Source organism: Mesoplodon bidens (genome assembly GCF_964165515.1).
Source record: "Mesoplodon bidens genome assembly, chromosome: 15".
Taxonomy (NCBI): Eukaryota; Metazoa; Chordata; class Mammalia; order Artiodactyla; family Ziphiidae; genus Mesoplodon; species Mesoplodon bidens.
Window position 1 is genome coordinate 83363978 of NC_138171.1, and position 18928 is coordinate 83382905.

Genomic DNA, 18928 nt, shown 5'->3' on the forward strand with positions numbered 1-18928 from the left:
AGTCCATTTTCCCATGGATGTTTCCTTTCTGGAAGGACACACACCTCTGTGCACTCACATGTGGGAGGGATGCACACATACGTGTACACACACACACGCCTGTCCTTCCAGCCGGCTGCGTTGGGCCCTGTGGTAGGCACTGCACGTGCTGTGTGGCCTCTCATCATCAGAGCCCCGTGGGGCTGCAAAACCCTTTACACAGGAGGAAACGGCCACGGGGCTGCGTGTCTGCTTCAGACCAGGGCTGCCCTGCCTCGGTCTCACTCACGCGTAGGAGGGGTCGCGGCTTGTAAAGTGCATTTGCTTTAGAGGAATCCCTTCTGCCACAGAAGGTCACCAGGATTTGGCTCACGAGGCAGAGGCAGTGGCTAATGTGTCAGATGCAGACAAGGAGCAAGCCCCTCGAGACAAAGCAGGGTCCGTGGGTTGTGTTCGCCACAGAGAAGTGGGGACATAGTGTCCAAGCTGAACAGAGGACGTGATGGCCAAACCAAGAGATGCCTGGTGTCCGTCAGGATCTAGATACAGACACCCAGCACTGAACACTCCTGGGGTCTTAGTTCGGTTGCCCATCCAGGACACTGCTCTGACCCACATGCCCTCTGCCAGGAATCGCCAACCAAACCCAGGCTGCGGGAGGCGACTTTCCCGTGTGCTTCCCAGAGACGGGCCTGTGGGGAGGTTGATGCGTGAGGACACCATGTCCCCTCCACCTGCCGGCCTGGCCCGTGGTAACCTGCCCCCTCCTGCCCGGCGTCCACGCGACGGCAGCATTGATGTGACACGCGTGGGATTGGAGAGGTTCAGACCCGCTCCGTGGCCTCTGGAAGAGTTACCCAGACACACGGGACGGTTGCCCTGGGCCGTCTTCCACCCAGCACGGCTAAACCTGGGACCCACCTGAGCACCAAGCTCCTTTCCATGATGCTGCAGCCGAGTCCTGAGCTGGCCGCCGGCCGCAAGCGGTCTCTCTCCTTCCTCGGGACCCGAGCTCGGTGGCTCCTGCCTGTGGCCCGCTTGTCTCTGGCACTCTCAGTTCACAGCCACACGCCTGCTCAGGGTGTCTGTCGGTGTCAGGGGGCGTCTGCCCTCAGCTGCCCTCCCTCCCAGTGGTCACCTCTGGCCCCTTTGTGACATAAGCCCTGCCCCACTGATGTTGCCCAAGTGACCAGCCCCTCTGTCAGGGGGCCCTCTGCCCTCAGAAGTCCGCAGGCTCACCAGGAGCCCCCAGCATCTGCCCCACGTGCTGAGTCCCAGCTCCTGTCCCTCGGCTCCTGACTTTCTAAGTTTCTGCGCTTTGGATGGGCAGCTGGAAGTGAAGTCACCTCCAGGGCTGTTTCCATCAGTGTCTTGTCATGTGGCCCCTCAGTCTTAGAGACACAAAACAGCCAGGCTCAGGGGACCTGGGGCCAGAGGTCCTCAGGTCGGGAGGCCAGGGGTGGTGCCGAGGACATGAAGCAGAAGGCTGGCAACAGACTCGGGTGTGATGAGCCTCTGTGGGATGAACAGAGGGCAGATCCCCCTTGGCCCGCCAGCCATTCCTCCCCATCTCCAGCCTTGTCCCGGGCAGGCTGCCCTTGTCCGGTTTCCTCTTCTGTGTGTGATTCTCGTCCCATGCCAGGCTGCCCTGACGGTCGGGACTCCATCCCACTCTGCTTTTGGGGCCTGGCTTGGCCACAGAGAGGGGCTCCCAAGAACTCAGAAGTTGGGAAATCACTACTTTTCTTTCCAGGATATGAAAAATACACATCAGCCCAAGGAGGTTCCTACCTGAGATCCATAAGATAAAATCCAGACAGAGCCTATGAGACCTGAGAGTCACCTGCTGGAGGGTCCAATGTGTGAGACAGAATCCTGGGCTGGAAATCAGGAGCCCTTTCTGAGCTTGTAGAAAACACAGAAGCCAGATGGAGAAGAACCATCAAATCTGGCCACACATTTTGTGCAGCACACACTCACACGTGCTCTCACCCCCCCAAAGTCAACAGGTAAATGGGAACACAGTATGTTATTTGGAAGATATTTGGCAAAGGGTTAGGTTCCCTTTTATGGGAAAAGCTCTTTTTTTAATTTTAATTTTAATTTTTTTAACATCTTTATTGGAGTATGACTGCTTTACAATGGTGTGTTAGTTTCTGCTTTATAACAAAGTGAATCAGTTATACATATACATATGTCCCCATATCTCTTCCCTCTTGGGTCTCCCTCCCTCCCACCCTCCCTATCCCACCCCTCTAGGTGGTCACAAAGCACCAGCAGATCTCCCTGTGCTATGCGGCTGCTTTTAAAATCCGGAAGAAAAAGACAGTTTCCTCACTTGTCTCGGCTCAAAGGGAGCCAAAGATATGAGCATATAATATGTCCAGAAGGGAGTCCATTTCCCCTCTTGGCCCCATGAATTGTTTGAAAACTGTGGCCTGGGCTGAGGCCTCTCTCAGCCGCACCCCCCCACCCACCCACCTGGGCACCTTACTCAACACAAGTAGAGACAGCCCACATCTCTCCCTGGGAATCGGCTGGGGCCCACCCAGCTGGTCCGGGAAAAGTTTCAGGGCGGGGCAGGGTGCTGACGCTGCGATGGCTCTGGACCCACAGGGCTGAGTCCTGGGCTGGTCCTCAGGCCTCCACTGACGGAGTACGGAGGGGAGACAGCCCCCGGGCCCTCTGGGCACGGCCCCACTCCCCTCCATCCCCCCCCCCAGTGGGCTCACCCCAGCTGCTTTGGGGTCATTGGCAATGGCAGATACTGACTTCCAGAAGCTATTGCCCCGAACGAAGCATCTCATTCTGCCCCTGACGGTGGGAACTGGGATTCCAGGAGGGGCTGGCTGGTGCTTCTCACCCCGGCTGCCTTAGGGGGTGTGGCCAGAGGGCAGGTGGGATGCACGGGGCTCACTGCAGGGGCAGGGTGGTTTTTAAACAACTTTACTGAAATATAATTCTCATACCACACAATTCAACCATTTAAGTGTGCAATTCAATGGCTTTTAGTGTCTTCACAGTTTTACATCCAAAACCACAATCGGCTTTCCCAGCAAGGCTGAACCAATACCCTCCCAATCTCCCCGCCTCCTTCCAGTCCTAGGCAACCTCGAATCTGCTTTCTCTATAGATTTACCTATTCTGGACATTTCTTATAAATGGAGTCATACTGTATATGTCTTGTGGTGTATGGCTTTCTCTTAGCATGTTTTCAAGGTTCATCCACGTTACAGCATGAATTGCTACTTCATTTCTTTTTATCGCTGAATAACTTTCCTTCGTGTATGGGTGTACTGTGTTTCACCTATCCATTCACCAATTAGTGGACATGGGGGTTTTGACTACTTTTTGGCTATTATGACTAACGCTGCTACAAACTTTCATATTTGGGCTTTTGTGTGGACATATGCTTTTATTTCTCTTGGTATACAGGTCAGAGTGGAATTACTGGGTTACCTGAACTCTGTATTTAACTTTTTGAGGAACTGCTAGATGGTTTCCCAAAGTGGCTGCACTGTTTTACCTTCCCATCAGCAGTGTATGAGGGTTCCATTCCTCTACATCCTTGCCAGCACTGGTTACTATCTCTGTATTTATTTATTTATTTACATTTTGGCTGCGTTAGTCTTAGTTGCAGCATGTGGGATCTTTTGCTGCGATGGATGGGTGGGATCTTCATTGCAGCACAAGGGTTTCTCTCTAGTTGTGGCGTTCAGGTTTTCTCTCCAGTTGCATCACGCTGGCTCCAGAGCGCGTGGGCTCTGTAGTTTGCGGCAGGTGGGCTCTCTAGTTGAGGCGCTCGGGCTCAGTAGTTGTGGTGTGTGGACTTAGTTGCCCTGCGGCATGTGGGATCTTAGTCCCCTGACCAGGGATTGAACCCACGTCCCCTGCCTTGGAAGGCAGATTCTTTACCACTGGACCACCAGGGAAGTCCCACTATCTCTGTTTTTGATGATTGCCAGCCTAGTGGGTATAAAGTGAGACAAGTGGTTAGACTTTGACAAATGTGATGCAGAACATTTTAATTTCCATAATATCAAAGAGCTCTTGCAAGTAATTTTTAAAAAGATGAAAATCCAATAGGAAACTTGGAGAAAAGTAATCAACACAGAAGTCACAGAAAAAGAAATATAAATGTCTTTAATACATGTGTGAAAATATGCTTAGCTTCCTTAACAACAGAAATTCAAATGAACCCAACCATGAAGTGTCACTATTCTCCTACACTTTGGAAAAAAGTTAAAAAACAGTGACAGTGTCTGGTTGATAAGGCGCCTTCATCAGCATTGGTGGAGTAGGAATCCAATGTCTTTGCTCAGGGTGATTTAGCAATCTCTGTTAAACATTTAAAATTGACATAGTCCGGGCTTCCCTGGTGGCGCAGTGGTTGGGAGTCCACCTGTCGATGCAGGGGACGCGGGTTCGTGCCCCGGTCCGGGAGGATCCCACGTGCCGCGGAGCGGCTGGGCCCGTGAGCCATGGCCGCTGAGCCTGCGCGTCCGGAGCCTGTGCTCTGCGGCGGGAGAGGCCACAACAGTGAGAGGCCCGCGTACCACCAAAAAAAAAAAAAAAAAAAAAAAAGTGACATAGTCCTCAACACATCCACATGCCAGAGTTTGTCCCACAGAAATACCTGCCTACATGCACAAAAGGGCATGGGGACACAGTTTTTTCTTGGCTGGAGTAGTTATTACCTACATTTTTCTGTCTTTATAGACTGCCCCTATCCTGGACCTTCAGCTGGAGAGAGCAGGCTTGGGTTGGACAGAGGAAAAACACAACTGTTTACAAAACGGCCTCTTCACCAACTCTGTCAGCACAGATCAGTTTCGACATCCTAGGCAGGGTTTAGGTGGAGGGGAGGGACGCCCCATGAGTACTTGGTGTGGAGGGAGCTTCACAACCTGTATCAGAGGCCGTGCTTGGGGAGGGAGGGGGATCACACTGACACGGGTCCCAGTCAGAAGCTTCGGGGGGCTGAGGGGTCAGCCGAGGGCCGTAGCCCCTGTCGCTCCACAGTTCCGGCCATCAGCACTTTCTCCACTTCTTCACGTGGACCACTGGCATCTTTGTCATCCTTGTATAAACCGTGGGAAGCAGATCAAGGCAAGTCTCGGACTCCTCTTCCACCTGGATCAATACAGGTGAACCCTCCTCCGCAGCAATTCTGGAGCCATTCAGGCTGTAGGGCCAGATGGCGTTACTGAAATAAGTTGTTCGGGGATTTATTTCCCCCTTCTGCAGGCCTCTGTCCCTCCACTCTAGACCACTCCCCCAAAGCTCTCCACCATCCACCTAAAGTCATTCCCCACCTGCGGGATTGAGGGTCTGCCGGAGGCGGGGAGGCCGAGATCTCTCCCTGGGAGAGGCCCCCATGAAAGGCTGTGCAGCTGAGGCCCGAGCTCCGCCATGAGGGAGTCCTGTTACATTCAAGCCAACACCCTCGAAAGGAGAGAGCCTGGAAGGAAAAAGGCCCATCACCTTTCTCCACAACCACATTGGCTGGCCACTTGCCAAGGCAGGGGCTGAGCTAGGACGGTGCCCAGCCCATCTGGACTCACAGGAGGCACCGCCGAGGGCCAGACACCTGGCTCCAGTCCTAGTTTGGGAAAGTGGCCCGTCCTCACCCGCACTCAGCCCGGCTGTGTGACATAATTCCTGCCTGGTTCATCTCATTCGGCAATTCTTCTTATAGCAATGCCCTTAAGTCTTGTTCCAGGGGTGGCTGAATTGGGAAAGATCCTGCAGAATCACCCTCATTTCATCACAAATCCCCTTTCGTCAAGAGGAAGGCCACGGTCCAGTCCCCAGCACTTTGGAGCAATCCCCTGATCTGCAGCCTGGCTGTGGACCTCTCCCATGGGTGAAGTTTGCTGTGACACTGAGCAAGGTGAAGCTAGGTCCACCACACAGCCAGTTCCATCTTGGCAATGGTCACAGTCCCACATTCTTGCTTTTTCCACGGGCAAGGTGAGGGTGAGAGAGTGATTGCAGAAGGGGCTTCTCTGCGTGTGCCCAGGGGGCTGGCTTTGAGGCCTTGAGGCCTTGAGGTTCTGGGCCAGGAGGCGCAGTCAGGGTTCTGGAAGCAGAGCAAGCTGGGCACTGGGCATGTGCACACTTTGGGTTGAGCCCATCAAGTCAGACAGTTCGGGGGCCTGTCCCTGCAGTGTCCGTGGTGGGAGACCATGTAGAGCTGGAGACCAGTTCATTGCCGTTGGCAATTCTTTTCCTGAGAAAGGCCCCCAGGTTCACGTTCCTGTCCTCACGGGGGGAAGGGTAAACGCTGCCAGCACGCCTAGTGTCCAGATAAGAGCTGGGGACTCACAGACCCAAGCCCTCCCCATCCTCTGGTCCAAGGACCCTCTGTTCTTTGGGCAAGAGCCTTGCAGTCTCTGTTTTGGCCCTGGCCTACTTTGAAGTTGCAACAATTAAACTCTGTGTCAGGGGCTTCCCTGGTGGTGCAGTGGTTGAGAGTCGGCCTGCCGATGCAGGGGACACGGGTTCGTGCCCCGGTCCAGGAAGATCCCACGTGCCACGGAGCGGCTGGGCCCGTGAGCCATGGCCGCTGAGCCTGCGCGTCCAGAGCCTGTGCTCCGCAACGGGAGAGGCCACAACAGTGAGAGGCCCGTGTACCATAAAAACAAAAACAAAAACAACTCTGTGTCAGCCCAAGAACAAAAGTGACCGTAGAACTAATGCTTTTTAACTCTTTGGTGGGACAAGGCTGACAGTGAAAAGTGGGAAGAGGCAACAGAGGCCAGGGATCAGGTCTCTGCTGCCAACTGTCCCTAAGGCCGCTAGCCGGCCTGACCCCAGCAGAAACCTGCAAATGTGTCGCACATGGATAGCAGAACCGTCAGCCTCCCCCGCTGTAATGGACGTACATGCAGCTGACCCAGCACATCGCCTGGTCCTACCGAGCCAGCAGGCATCCTGTCCTCCAAGATGAAGGCTAGCAGACTGAGGGCTCAGTTACACCGTGAGGGCTTTGAACTAGAAGGTGGCAGCGTTGGGACAAGAACTCCATCTTCTGTGCTGGCCTGTGGCTGTACCCCTGCCCTCGAGGTGCCTATGGCTCAGACATGCTGGTGTCTGGGAGGCTGTCCCACAGGCGACCCTGCTCCTGGCCTCACTGCCCTGGCCGGGGTGCTCCGTGACTCAGCCAGCACTAGAGACTCATTTCCTCGTGCTCAGACACGCTCATGTCCAAGAAGGGCGGCTGTTAGCTGGGACTGGTACCCAGGTAGCCAGGATCTGCCCGCAGAGACCGTAAAACGCTGTGGGGAGAGGGCCTGCCCCCTGCCAAGCCTGGCCCCGAGCTCCTCTGCGAGCGCCTGTTGTCCTGGGCCCCTCTGCCCTCTGTTCCCCATGGCTTCCTGGGTTCCCATCCTTCCATGGCCCATCCTAGGCCCACACATGCAGCCAGGAGTCAGGAGGCTGCCCGTCAAGGGGCGGCAGCCCCACCGAGGGTGGGGACATGGTGCGTGAGTGCCCATGTGGAGTCTCGGCCGATGGGCAGGGGGCCCAGGGTGGGCCATGGGTGGGCAGAGCAGGTGGGCGTAAAATGCTCGGGGCACAGTGGGCGCACAAAGGCACTGTCCAGTCCCCACCGGCATGGTCACCAGCCTTTAGAGGGGCCATCCAGGCGCTGCAAGTTTCCTTTCCTTCCAGATGATCCACACCAGTCAGTCTGCAGGAGAGGATGGTTCCCCGGGGCGGGGGGAGTTGACGAGCCTCTGGCTGGCCCTAGGTGACATCCACAGCAGTGCATTGACCTAGGCCTGCACGTCCATCAGGAGCCTGGTGATTGGGGCAGAGACGGGCTTCTGTGCCAGGTATGCTCAAGTGCACTTGACGGGCCGTTGACTATGGGAGGAGGGAAATGTCCTGCTCGGTTTGGTTTTGGGATAACACTTGCAGGGTGGCCCTGGCTGAGATTGGAGATGCCAGGAGGGCAGACAGGAGGAGTTTATGGCCAGGCCGGTGCAGCGGCCTGCCTCCATCCTCCACCTGCCAATGAATCGGGGAGCCCTCCACAGTGGAAGTGAGGAGAGCTGGCAGGAGTGCCCTTCACCAAGGAAAGCAGCCTGCGGGCAAGGGACCCCTGGACCACAGAAGGCCCGTCTCACCCCCTGGCCTCTGCTCCGGCTGCAGCCCCACTTCTGCTCGCTCTCCTCTCCCCTGGCTGAGCCTGTTGGTCTTGGGAGATGACTCAAATCTTTATCCCATGTGCCTTGGAAACAAATCGGCCTTGTTATTTCATTCCCGGGGTCAGAGGGGAACAGCTACTTTGCTGGCCTGGGTCCATCCTAGAGCTCCCACGTGGCCACCACCCCCCATCCCCTGCGCAGGGTGGACACTTCCAGTGCCTGCATCTTGACCCTTTGTCCCTGACTCCTCTGGAGACCCTAGAAATGCACCTACTGTGTCTACATGTACCTACCACATAGAAAGGGGAACACCACCCCCTAGGCGCACACGGGTGATGAGACTGTGTCCCTCCCCATGGGCTCTCAGTCCAGCAGGGCCTGGGAGCCAGGCAGTCCCCATGCTGGCCTGGGTCAAGGCGAGCAGACCTGGGGTGTGGTCAGTGGTGCGGCACCCAGTGGACACGGCAGAGCTGGGACAGTGCTTACATCTCTGAGACCAGGACTAGGCTGCACTCTCCCCACAGCCCACCTGGCCCTTTTCCAGGTTGGAGGCCCTGAGCTCCGTGCTGCTGCTACCCAGGTGATCCCCGGAGTACCCACCCCTGGTCCTGGCAGCTCGGGCCTCATTTCCCACTGGCCTGCGGGGTCTCCACAGCCCGGTCCAGGATTGGGCTAAATGGATTCCTTGTTCTCGCAGAGGATGGCCATGACTGGTCACCAGCTGGAAAGGTCTTGGGTCCCCGCAAGGATAGGGGCAGGGCAGAGGGCAGGACCCCCAGACCAGCCCTGAGGTTGGGCAGCCTCCGAGGCCACATGGCCAGTCTTGTTGGGCGGCATTTCCTTGATCTCTGTGACCTTCCAGTGCCCCTTTGCTCCTGCGTCCCAGACAGGTGGACCCTGTTGGGTCCAGGGTGCAGGGGGGCTTCAGCAGAATGGAGTAGAGGCTGTAGGTCTGACCTCCCACCAGGGAAGTGAGCGTGTGTGTGTGTGTGTGTGTGTGTGTGAGAGAGAGAGAGAGAGAGAGAGAGACTCCAGTAACATCTCAGCAGAAAGGACATGAAACCCAGCAAGGGAAAGTGAGGCCTGCCTGGCATCTTATTTCATGTGAAGAAAGAGAAAATGAACAGAACAGACTTGGAGAGACAGGTTGAAAAGAGGTGAAGTTAGATTAATTTTTTTTTCTTTTTTTGTGGTACGTGGGCCTCTCACTGTTGTGGCCTCTCCCGTTGTGGAGCACAGGCTCTGGACGCGCAGGCTCAGCGGCCATGGCTCACGGGCCCAGCCGCTCCGCGGCATGTGGGATCTTCGCAGACCGGAGCTCGAACCCGTGTCCCCTGCATCGGCAGGTGGACTCTCAACCACTGCGCCACCAGGGAAGCCCGGGAAGAGTAGTTTTTAATCAGGATAAGTGTATTAGGTCCAAGTGATGTTGAGCCTGCTTCAGATCCAAATCGTGGGCCCTTACCTGGGGTAGGCTCCTGGGGTTGGGGGCAGGGCAGGAGTTGTGTCGGAGGAGAGTGGGGCACACATGGGTGGGCTGGGAAGAGAGACTAGGGGGGCTGACGGGGGGAAGAGACAGGAGAGGCAAGGGCTCTGCAAGGTGAATGCCACTTGTCCCCTATCACCCCAGGTGGCATGGTGTCTCCAACCGTGAGACCTTAATTTGGAGGAACCAGACACAAAAGAAGTGGCCTTTGAGTCTCGAGGCCTCATTCTCTCTGGGGCAGGAATGCTGAATCCCCGCCACCCACCAGGCCCTGAGGTGAAGCCCTGAATGCTGGAAGCACAGTTGGTCTCCCAAATTGTACCCAACACCACGTTTAAAACAGCCTATTTATTTTTTAAAAATCTAATTGTGGTAAATACATATAACATCTCCCATCAAAACCATTTAAGTGTGTAGTTCAGTAGTGTTGAGTATATTCACAGTGCTCTGCAACTAACCTCCACAAGCTTTTCATCCTGTGAAATCAAAACTCTATCCATTAAAAAATTCCCAGGCTCAACATCACTTGGACCTAATACACTTATCCTGATTAAAAACTACTCTTCCCGGACTTCCCTGGTGGCACAGTGGTTGAGAGTCCGCCTGCCAATGCAGGGGACACGGGTTTGTGCCCCGGTCCGGGAAGATCCCACATGCCGCGGAGCGGCTGGGCCCGTGAGCCATGGCCGCTGCGTCTGCGTGTCCGGAGCCTGTGCTCCGCAACGGGAGAGGCCACAGCAGTGAGAGGCCCGCGTACTGCAAAAAAAAAAAAAAAAAAAAAAAAAAATCACTGATCACAGGTCACCATAACAAATATAATATTAATGAAAAAGCTTGAAATATTGCGAGAATTACCGAAATGTGACACAGAGATACGAAGGAAGCAAATGTTTTTGGAAAAACCGTGCCAGTAGACTTGCTCCATGCAGGGTTGCCACTGACCTTCAATTTGTGAAAAATGGAATATCCGCAAAGGGTAATAACATGAGGTGTGCCTGCGTTCATTTTGTGGGGGGAGAAGGCTCCCTTTCCTCCCAAGACCATAGGGATTTCTCCTTTGTTTTAAACTTCATGGACATTTCTAGTCTTTACTTTCTTCCTTTTGTATCTGGGCTTAGTTTTCACAGTATTATACCAGCCAGTTTTTCAGTTTGTTTTCCATTGAGAGAAACTTACATTAATCTAATTTTTAAAATATCAGTGACCTGTCATACCTGACATTTCAGAACTGTCCTTTTTCTTTCATGCTAATTAAGCAGTTTCCCCCGTACTTTAAATTTTAATATTTTCACTGTTGGTTGAAAAGGGTGGTATTTCTCATCTCATAGCCTTCTTTTGGAAACTTAATTTAGAATGTTGCAGAGGAATAACAAGTAAAGATAAAAAAAAAACCCATATTAATCTTCTTAAACATCTGTTTCTGTTTTTTTCCAAGGTGTAAAAAGATGGTTCCAGCTTCGAAGAGGTTCACTATACACAGATCTTCTAACGTTCTTACACTTTCTCTGAAACGTTTTGCAAATTTTACTGGTGGAAAAATTGCTAAGGTATGTAGATAATATTATTAATAACCGTTTATGCTGAGCCTTTCAAGGCTTAAGTGTCAGCAACTAAATTGAACAGTTTTATTATCTGATTTTCTAAGTTCTTCCAGCACTTGGTAGTAGACAAAAATGTCAAAGGATTGAGCTACCAGTTTGGTATGTGTGTTTAGGAGCGTATGTGGGTTTTTTCTAGATCCTTTAGCTGGCTAGACTTTCTGAAGATAAATTGATGGTTATTATCTTCATTTGGGCTTCATAGTCAGTGCAGGTGACGAGTGGCTACAGGGAGGGAGCTTGTGTCATTTGATTCCAAAGAGGGTTCCCAGTCAGGTCTTGCCATTCTTCCATCAGAGCTTATTTTGTTTATTCATTTGTTTTCCGACTGGTAGTATACTGAATTTTCCCATTTTCTTCCCACTTTCTGAAGATTGAAAGTGGTCAGAAATCCAGTAACATGCAGAAGAAATCTGTTCCTGAATTGTTAAAAATAAACATAAGATTGTCTGGGGGCTTCCCTGGTGGCGCAGTGGTTGAGAGACCGCCTGCCGATGCAGGGGACACGGGTTCGTGCCCCGGTCCGGGAAGATCCCACATGCCGCGGAGCGGCTGGGCCCGTGAGCCATGTCCGCTGAGCCTGCGCGTCCGGAGCCTGTGCTCCGCAACGGGAGAGGCCACAGCAGTGAGAGGCCCGCGTACCGCAAAAAAAAATAAAAATAAAAAAAATAAGACTGTCTGGACTCTCAAATCCAGGGTTGTGATTGTTACTGTCTCCTTTGATGGATTTGGAGAATTCACTTACTGTGGATCCTTATTTGTTTAAAGGAAATAAAGAATACAGTGGGATTGCATTAAACACACTTAGGTTCAGGTGTGCTCCAGGTTGATTCTGTCTTTTGAAACGAGGTTCAGTGTGCTGGTTTTCTGCCGGAACATAGGGCGCAGTGCTCTGGGGTCTCCGGAGCCCGTGCACACGGGATGACCTGCACCTTCAGAAATGACGTTCCTTTTTCCTCTTTCCATTCCTGTGTAGGATGTGAAATATCCTGAGTATCTTGATATTCGACCGTATATGTCTCAGCCAAACAGAGAACCGATCATTTAAGAGTTGTATGCGGGGGCTTCCCTGGTGGCGCAGTGGTTGAGAGTACGCCTGCCGATGCAGGAGACACGGGTTCATACCCTGGTCCGGGAAGATCCCACATGCCACGGAGCGGCTGGGCCCGTGAGCCATGGCCGCTGAGCCTGCGCGTCCGGAGCCTGTGCTCCGCGATGGGAGGGGCCACAACAGTGAGAGGCCCACGTACAGCAAAAAAAAAAAAAAAAAAAAAAAAAAGATTTGTATGCGGTACTGGTACACACTGGTTTTAATTGCCATGCTAGCCATTACTTCTGCTACATAAAAGTAAGCTCTGTGGATTTTGCTAACAGCTATTTTTACAATACACTGTAAGATAGCCCTGGTATTTGGGGGAGGAAAGGTGGGGCTTTTACAGTTAAAATGTGAAAGCCCATTTTTTTTACGTCTCTGGATTGGTGTTCCCTATTTACCTAATTGTATCTAATATCTCTTTTACTGGCTATTTTGCAGGCTAGCAATGGCTTCTGGTACCAAATGAATGACTCCATCATATCTATCATCGTATCTATCATCGTATCTATTTTATGATTTTAAGCAGCCTCTCTGCTAATGGGTTGCGTTGTGTTTCTGTCTTGCTAGTTGTTTGGCATAGGGTGTGCAGCACTGTAGCTTGCTGGTCGTTGAGAAAAGCTGGGTGCTGGTGTTGAGATGGAGATCTCTGGAAGATTTTCGCCGTTTGATATTACGTGGAGCTGGGAGGTCTGTTGTGGACCAGTGTCCTGAATTTGGCTCTCCCACCTCACAGGCACAGCACTGACTCCTGGCTGCAGCACCAAGAACCTTTCATCCACACAGCTGCTCAATATGGGATGATTTGTTGTCTATTCATGTATTCCACAGATGCAGGGTACATAAGTTGATTGCGGAGCTTTAATCCGCTGCTTCTGAGGCTGCTGGGAGAGATTCCCCTTTCTCTTCTTTGTTCGCACAGCTCCCGGGGCTCAGCTTTGGATCTGCCCCGCCTCTGCGTGTAGGTCGCCAGAGGGCGTCTGTTCTTCCCTCAGAGAGGACGGGGTTAAAGGAGCAGCCGCTTCAGTGACTCTGGCTCACTCAGGCCGAGGGGGAGGGAGGGGCACGGAGGCGGGGCAGGCCTGCGGCGTCAGACGCCAGCGCGACGTTGACGTTACGCCGGCGCGACGTTGACGTTGAGCCTCCGTGACGTTGCACCAGCCCGAGGCGCGCCGTGCGCTCACCAGGGGAAGCTGTCCGTGGATCCCAGGACTCCGGCAGGGGCGGGCTGCACAGGCTCCCCGGAAGGGGGTCGTGGACAGTGACCTGCGCTCGCACACAGGCCTCTTGGCGGCGGCAGCAGCCGCCCCAGCGTCCCACGCCCGTCACTGGGCTCCGCCCTTTCAGCCGCGGCTCGCGCCCGTCTCTGGAGCTCCTTTAAGCAGCGCTCTGAATCCCCTCTCCTCGCGCACCAGGAAACCAAGAGGGAAGAAAAAGTCTCTTGCCTCTTCGGCAGCTCCAGACTTTTTCCCGGACTCCCTCCCGGCTAGCTGTGGCGCATTAGCTCCTTCAGGCTCTGTTCACGCCGCCAGCCCCAGTCCTCTCCCTGCGCTCCGACTGAAACCCGAAGCCCGAGCCTCAGCTCCCAGCCCTGCCCGCCCCGGCGGGTGAGCAGACAAGCCTCTCGGGCTGGTGAGTGCTGGTCGGCCCCGGTCCTCTGTGCGGGAATCTGTCCGCTTTGCCCTCCGCTCCCCTGTTGCTGTGCTCTCCTCTGCGACTCGGAAGCTTTCCCCTCCGCCACCCGCAGTCTCCGCCCGCGAAGGGGCTCCTAGTGTGTGGAAACCTTTCCTCCTTCACGGCTCCCTCCCACTGGTGCAGGTCCCGTCCCTATCCTTTTGTCTCTGTTTATTCTTTTTTCTTTGTCCTACCCAGGTACGTGGGGGAGTTTCTTGCCTTTTGGGAGGTCTGAGGTCTTCTGTTCTGTAGGAGCTGTTGGTGTAAGTCTTTTTAAACGCTAGAGATTTTAGCTCCCACCTTGGACTTCCATTCACTTAATGGATTAAATATCTGGGGATTCTTGATTAATGCTGGCCCCCAGGAAAGTGATGCTTTTACAGAAAGAACACTTTAGTCGTATCCGTTTAGCCCTTTCAGGAGTGTGGCATTTTCTCTCTGCCGTCCGGCCGGGGCTGATCACACTGCCTCATGGCTTCTCAAGGGGAATGGAAGGTGTGCCTGGTTTGTGTGAAGCTCCGAGTCTTCAGTGGAGGCCTGGCTTTTGCTTGACTAGGTGTTGAGATTGTGGACATGTTGGACTTGTTGGAATAGCCTGTATACACCTTGGAATAATCCTTTCACCTGTGCCATAGTGTCGTAACAGCCTTCAGTTTGATAGGGAGTCACAGATTCAGTGCCTTAGGGAGCTGGACAGGCAGCAGGTCCTGCACTGGGCTCTGCCTGAGTGAGACCTCAGGACACGGCCAACGGGAGAGCACATGCCCTGTGTGGAGGGGCCAGTGCTGTTGCTTTTTCAAGAGGTGTTTTTGTTTTTGTTTTTGTCTTTTTAACTATGAAGCCTTCCAGTGTTAAGATAGCAACTAATTCAGATATTTAAGAAAACATTTATTTAAGATATTTAAGAAAACAGAATTTATCTGTGAGTCAGAATTCACCCATGACTACCAGTTTGCAACTTCTGGGTTATAGCAACAAAAGTTGGGATCTGGAGCAAAATAACTGCTCGAGTAGGAGTCGGAGATGACGGGGGCAGGGATGGCTTAGTGAGTGTGTCTGTCCACGTGCCTGTCTCCCTCCCTCCCTCCCTTGGCCCGTGGGAGTTCCCCGTGGCTGGCACTCCCTTCTGCCCGGACTGCGGTGGGCTCCCAGGAAACCATCCAAGGAGAACCTCTATGACTCCATGCCCAAAGGGACCTGCTTCTTTCTGTCAAATTGGAGCAGGAAGAATTTGGTCTGGGTGTTGTTCTGTGACAAAAAGAGTGGTCCCTGTTCACCAGAAATTCATCCTCAGAAAACTGTGCCCTGTGAAAGGTCTGTGGTGGGCAGACCCACAGGAGAGGGGGAGGGCTTTCTAGGTGCGTGAAACTTGTTATTCACAAAAGAAAAAGATAACCAAAGTGGGAGAGGCCTATGGACTCAGGTTTCTGAGCCTGCGGCTGTTTCTGGAGCTCTCACCTGGCTGTGGTCTGCTTGTTTCCAGAACCCACCTCATCTAAACGGGACGGGACCCTTGAAGGAAACGCCGAGCAGCTCCATGTCAAGTCCTAACGGGAATTCCAACGTCAGTAGGACTGGCCCCGTTAACGCCTCAACAGTTCTAACGCCAGTTCAGAACTGGTCGGTTAACAGGCCCTCAGTTATTCCAGAACATCCCAAGAAACAGAAAATCACGATCAGTATTCACAACACGTTACCTGTGCGCCCAGTTCAGTCTCAGCCTGCGCTTCCCAGCAGTTCCCTGGAGAGCCCTAACAAGCCTGCCCCCTCGTCTAGCGTCACCACTTCTTCTGCAACACAGTCCACCTCGAGTGCCGCCGTGATGCCCGCGTCTGGTAAGGTAGCAAAGCAGATGACCCTGAGGGCGTCCGGCCCTCAGCCTGTGATGAACGGCAGGTCCAGGCTGAGCTGCGGCGTGCTGGTCCCCTACGGCGCCGAGTCGTCCGTAGAGTCCGACGAGGAGGCGAAGGGCCTCGGCAAGGAGAACGGTCTCGGCCCCGCCGAGGGCGCACACGCGCCCCTGCTCCGGTGGCCGAAGATGGCGGGGCCTCTCCGCACGAGCTCCGAGAGCCCGTGGCTCTAAACGGTGCCACCAGTACGGACGGCGACCCGGAAGAAAACGGCCTGCCCTCGGGTGCTGCCCCCGGCCAAGGCCAGCCTGCTCTGCACTCAGAAAACCCCTTTTCTAAGGCAAACGGTCTCCCTGGGAAGGTGAGCGCGCCTCGGGCGGGGACGGGGCGGCCTTCGCTTCCGCGCTCGTGTCCGGCGGGTCACGTGGCGGGGTTTCAGGTGGCCCCCGGAGCTGAAATCTCTTTTTTTATGGTAGTTGATGCCTGCTCCTTTGCCACCTCTCCCAGAAGACAAAATCTTAGACACCTTCAAACTCGGCAGCAAAGGGAAAGGCTCCAGAGATGAGATGAGGTAAGATGCCGTCCCAAGGCCGTGGGACGCGGGCTGGGGAGTCACAGCAGGGCCTGTGGGTGTGGCCGCTCGTGGAAGTCTCAGGGTGAACCTGTTGGACCCTGGAATGAATTGAATACCGATCTGTCGAACTCGTTCATGTTCCTTTTAAGAAAGTAAACACGTACAGGATCTGTTAGTCCAGCCGACGCCCCCCCCTCCCGCAGCGCCCCACCTCTCTGGGGCCCCTCCTCTCTGGGGCTCCTCCTCAGCCCCCAGCTGGGCCTCCCGCCGGCACCGTCCCACTCAGCCCCCCGCGTGACAGGCACCTGAGGAGGTGTGAAGGGGTGGCGCAGGGCTTCTCGACTGTCCAGTAGCGAAGACTTTGTTTTGCTCCCTTTACAATTCTGAAATTAAATTCCTAGTCAAGATAGTCTGTCTCCACACTTAAAAAAAAAAAAAAAGGCAGTGCATTGACCTCAGCATCATGTAATGGAGTAGAAGAAAGGGTTAGAAGGCAGTGGCGTGTCTCCATGTGAACAGCCCGGGAGACGATGCCACCGAAGGACACGGGGTGGGCCAGCAGCTCGTCGCCATGCACAGGTCACATCGCGCGTGTCAGCGCTGTGACGTCCTCCTGGTAGTCGACTTACGGCCAAGCTCTGACCAACCTGAGATCAACACCCTAGTGGTGTCTGTGAAACGGCCAGTAATAGAGCCGGGGTTTTCACCCGCGTGAACGTTGGGACATGGGCTGTTCTGTGGGAACGCCTGCCTCGCCCCCGCCCACTCGTGCTTCTGAGGCTCCCCCGTCGTGGGGCTAACCCAAAAATGCACCCCACGTTTCAGAAGGGCCCTGCGGGGGGCGTGCCTTCACCAAGAACCACTGTTAGGAATGCTCACTTAGAGAAACGAGCAAAGAGCACGCACTCCCAGTCGGCCCTAAAAAGGGGGCACTTGAACACTCAGTCCCTGGCAGGATGGCTGTCCTCCTTTCTCTATCCTTGTCCGGCTTAGTTGGTCTTCAAATGTCACGTGCGTGAGAATGACGACAGGTGATAGTATAAGCAGTCAGTGCCCAGCTACGCACGTTTCCTAACCTCACGTGGGGCCTTGAACACGTCACTGCCACGCTGTAGATCACACGTGTCTTCTCTCTCCCAGATATTTTCCCGCTGCAAAGTGGGCCCGCTTTAGGGTTTTTCTTGCTTTCTGGCAGCTTTCATTAACTTCGAGACTCCATCAAAAGCAAGGCAGAGTTCTTTTACTACAGGAAGTGTTTCTAATGCCTCAGTGATTCCTCACAATTTGTAGGTAATTCAGGGAGCTCTTGGTTCTGTCTGGAGGTAGCTGCTCCAGCTCTGAGGCTCCAAGAAGATTCAGAGAAAAGGGATCCAGAGGAAAAGTAAGAGCCCCATCGTTGTTTGAGTTTTTTGATGGTCCAGACTTAGTTATTAAGAAGAATTAGAAGTATATCTGAAAACAGAAGGCGCCTAGAATTGCAGAGTTATTATTGCTGAAAAATGGGGTAGGCTTGATACAAAGTTTTACATTTTTATTTAATGAGAAAATGTGAAGTTTCAAAAAATGATAAGCCCAAGGCCTCCCTGGTGGCGCAGTGGTTGAGAGTCCGCCTGCCGATGCAGGGGATACGGGTTCGTGCCCCGGTCTGGGAGGATCCCATATGCCGCGGAGCGGCTGGGCCCGTGAGCCATGGCCGCTGGGCCTGCGCGTCCGGAGCCTGTGCTCCGCAACGGGAGAGGCCACAACAGTGAGAGGCCCGCATACCGCAAAAAGAAAAAAAAAAAAAAAAAAAATGATAAGCCCAGTTTTAGGTTTAAACCAGATGTAGTAAAGCCGTAAAATATGTAGTAAACGAACGATTTGAAGTGTTTGTCCCTGTAAGGCAGAAAGCAAACAAGTAAGTGGCTGATTTCTTTCTTTCTTTCGGTGGGGCCGCAGTACCCCTGGGACACAGGAGAGGCATCCGCAGGACCCCGAGGCTGAGCTGGAGGCTGGCAGCTGCGCTCCCGGTTCCCTTGAGAACCTGGAGCTGATCACGAGCCTTAGCAGCAAATTCAAGAAGCCTTTGTTACCCTCGGACCCCAGCATCAAACCTACCAAAGAAGAAGTCTCTGAAAACATTTTGGCAAAACCCGAGGAGGCTTTGCCGAGTATCAACACCTTTTGTAACACCAACAAGGATACCCTCGGGGATGATCAGCTTCCTAAACCGTGTGACCCTGGGAATTGAACAAACGATCAGAGCAAACCGTCCCAGGACGTGAAAGGGACGTTACCAGAGCGTCCCCAGGACCCGGTGGCAGCAGAGCAGCGGGGAGGCTGAGCCCGAGTCCCTTGTCACGTACCGAGGGTGACTGTGAGCCTGAGCCCTTGGGTCACAGCAGTCGGGACAGAGGCACGGATGTGGAGGGTCCCCCTAAAAGCACAGGGGTGTCCGCAGATGGGGTGCCCTCTCCACAATTAGGATCAGAAAAAACCGTCCAGATGGGGGTCCCCGTGCAAGGTAACGGTGAGAGAGATG

General features: G+C 53.8%; 1 protein-coding gene across 1 annotated transcript; it reads left to right on the top strand.

The window, feature by feature from the left end:
• Window positions 1-700: 700 nt before the first annotated feature.
• Window positions 701-18866, top strand: LOC308628368 (ubiquitin carboxyl-terminal hydrolase 42-like; the record flags this gene model as incomplete). The annotated part of the gene is given in 9 exon segments (XM_081255188.1): window positions 701-801; window positions 879-995; window positions 2703-2799; window positions 13800-13941; window positions 14182-14246; window positions 15467-15997; window positions 16000-16194; window positions 16310-16404; window positions 18346-18866. Coding segments are annotated over 9 exon segments (1635 nt in total). The 3' UTR covers window positions 18638-18866.
• Window positions 18867-18928: the final 62 nt, after the last annotated feature.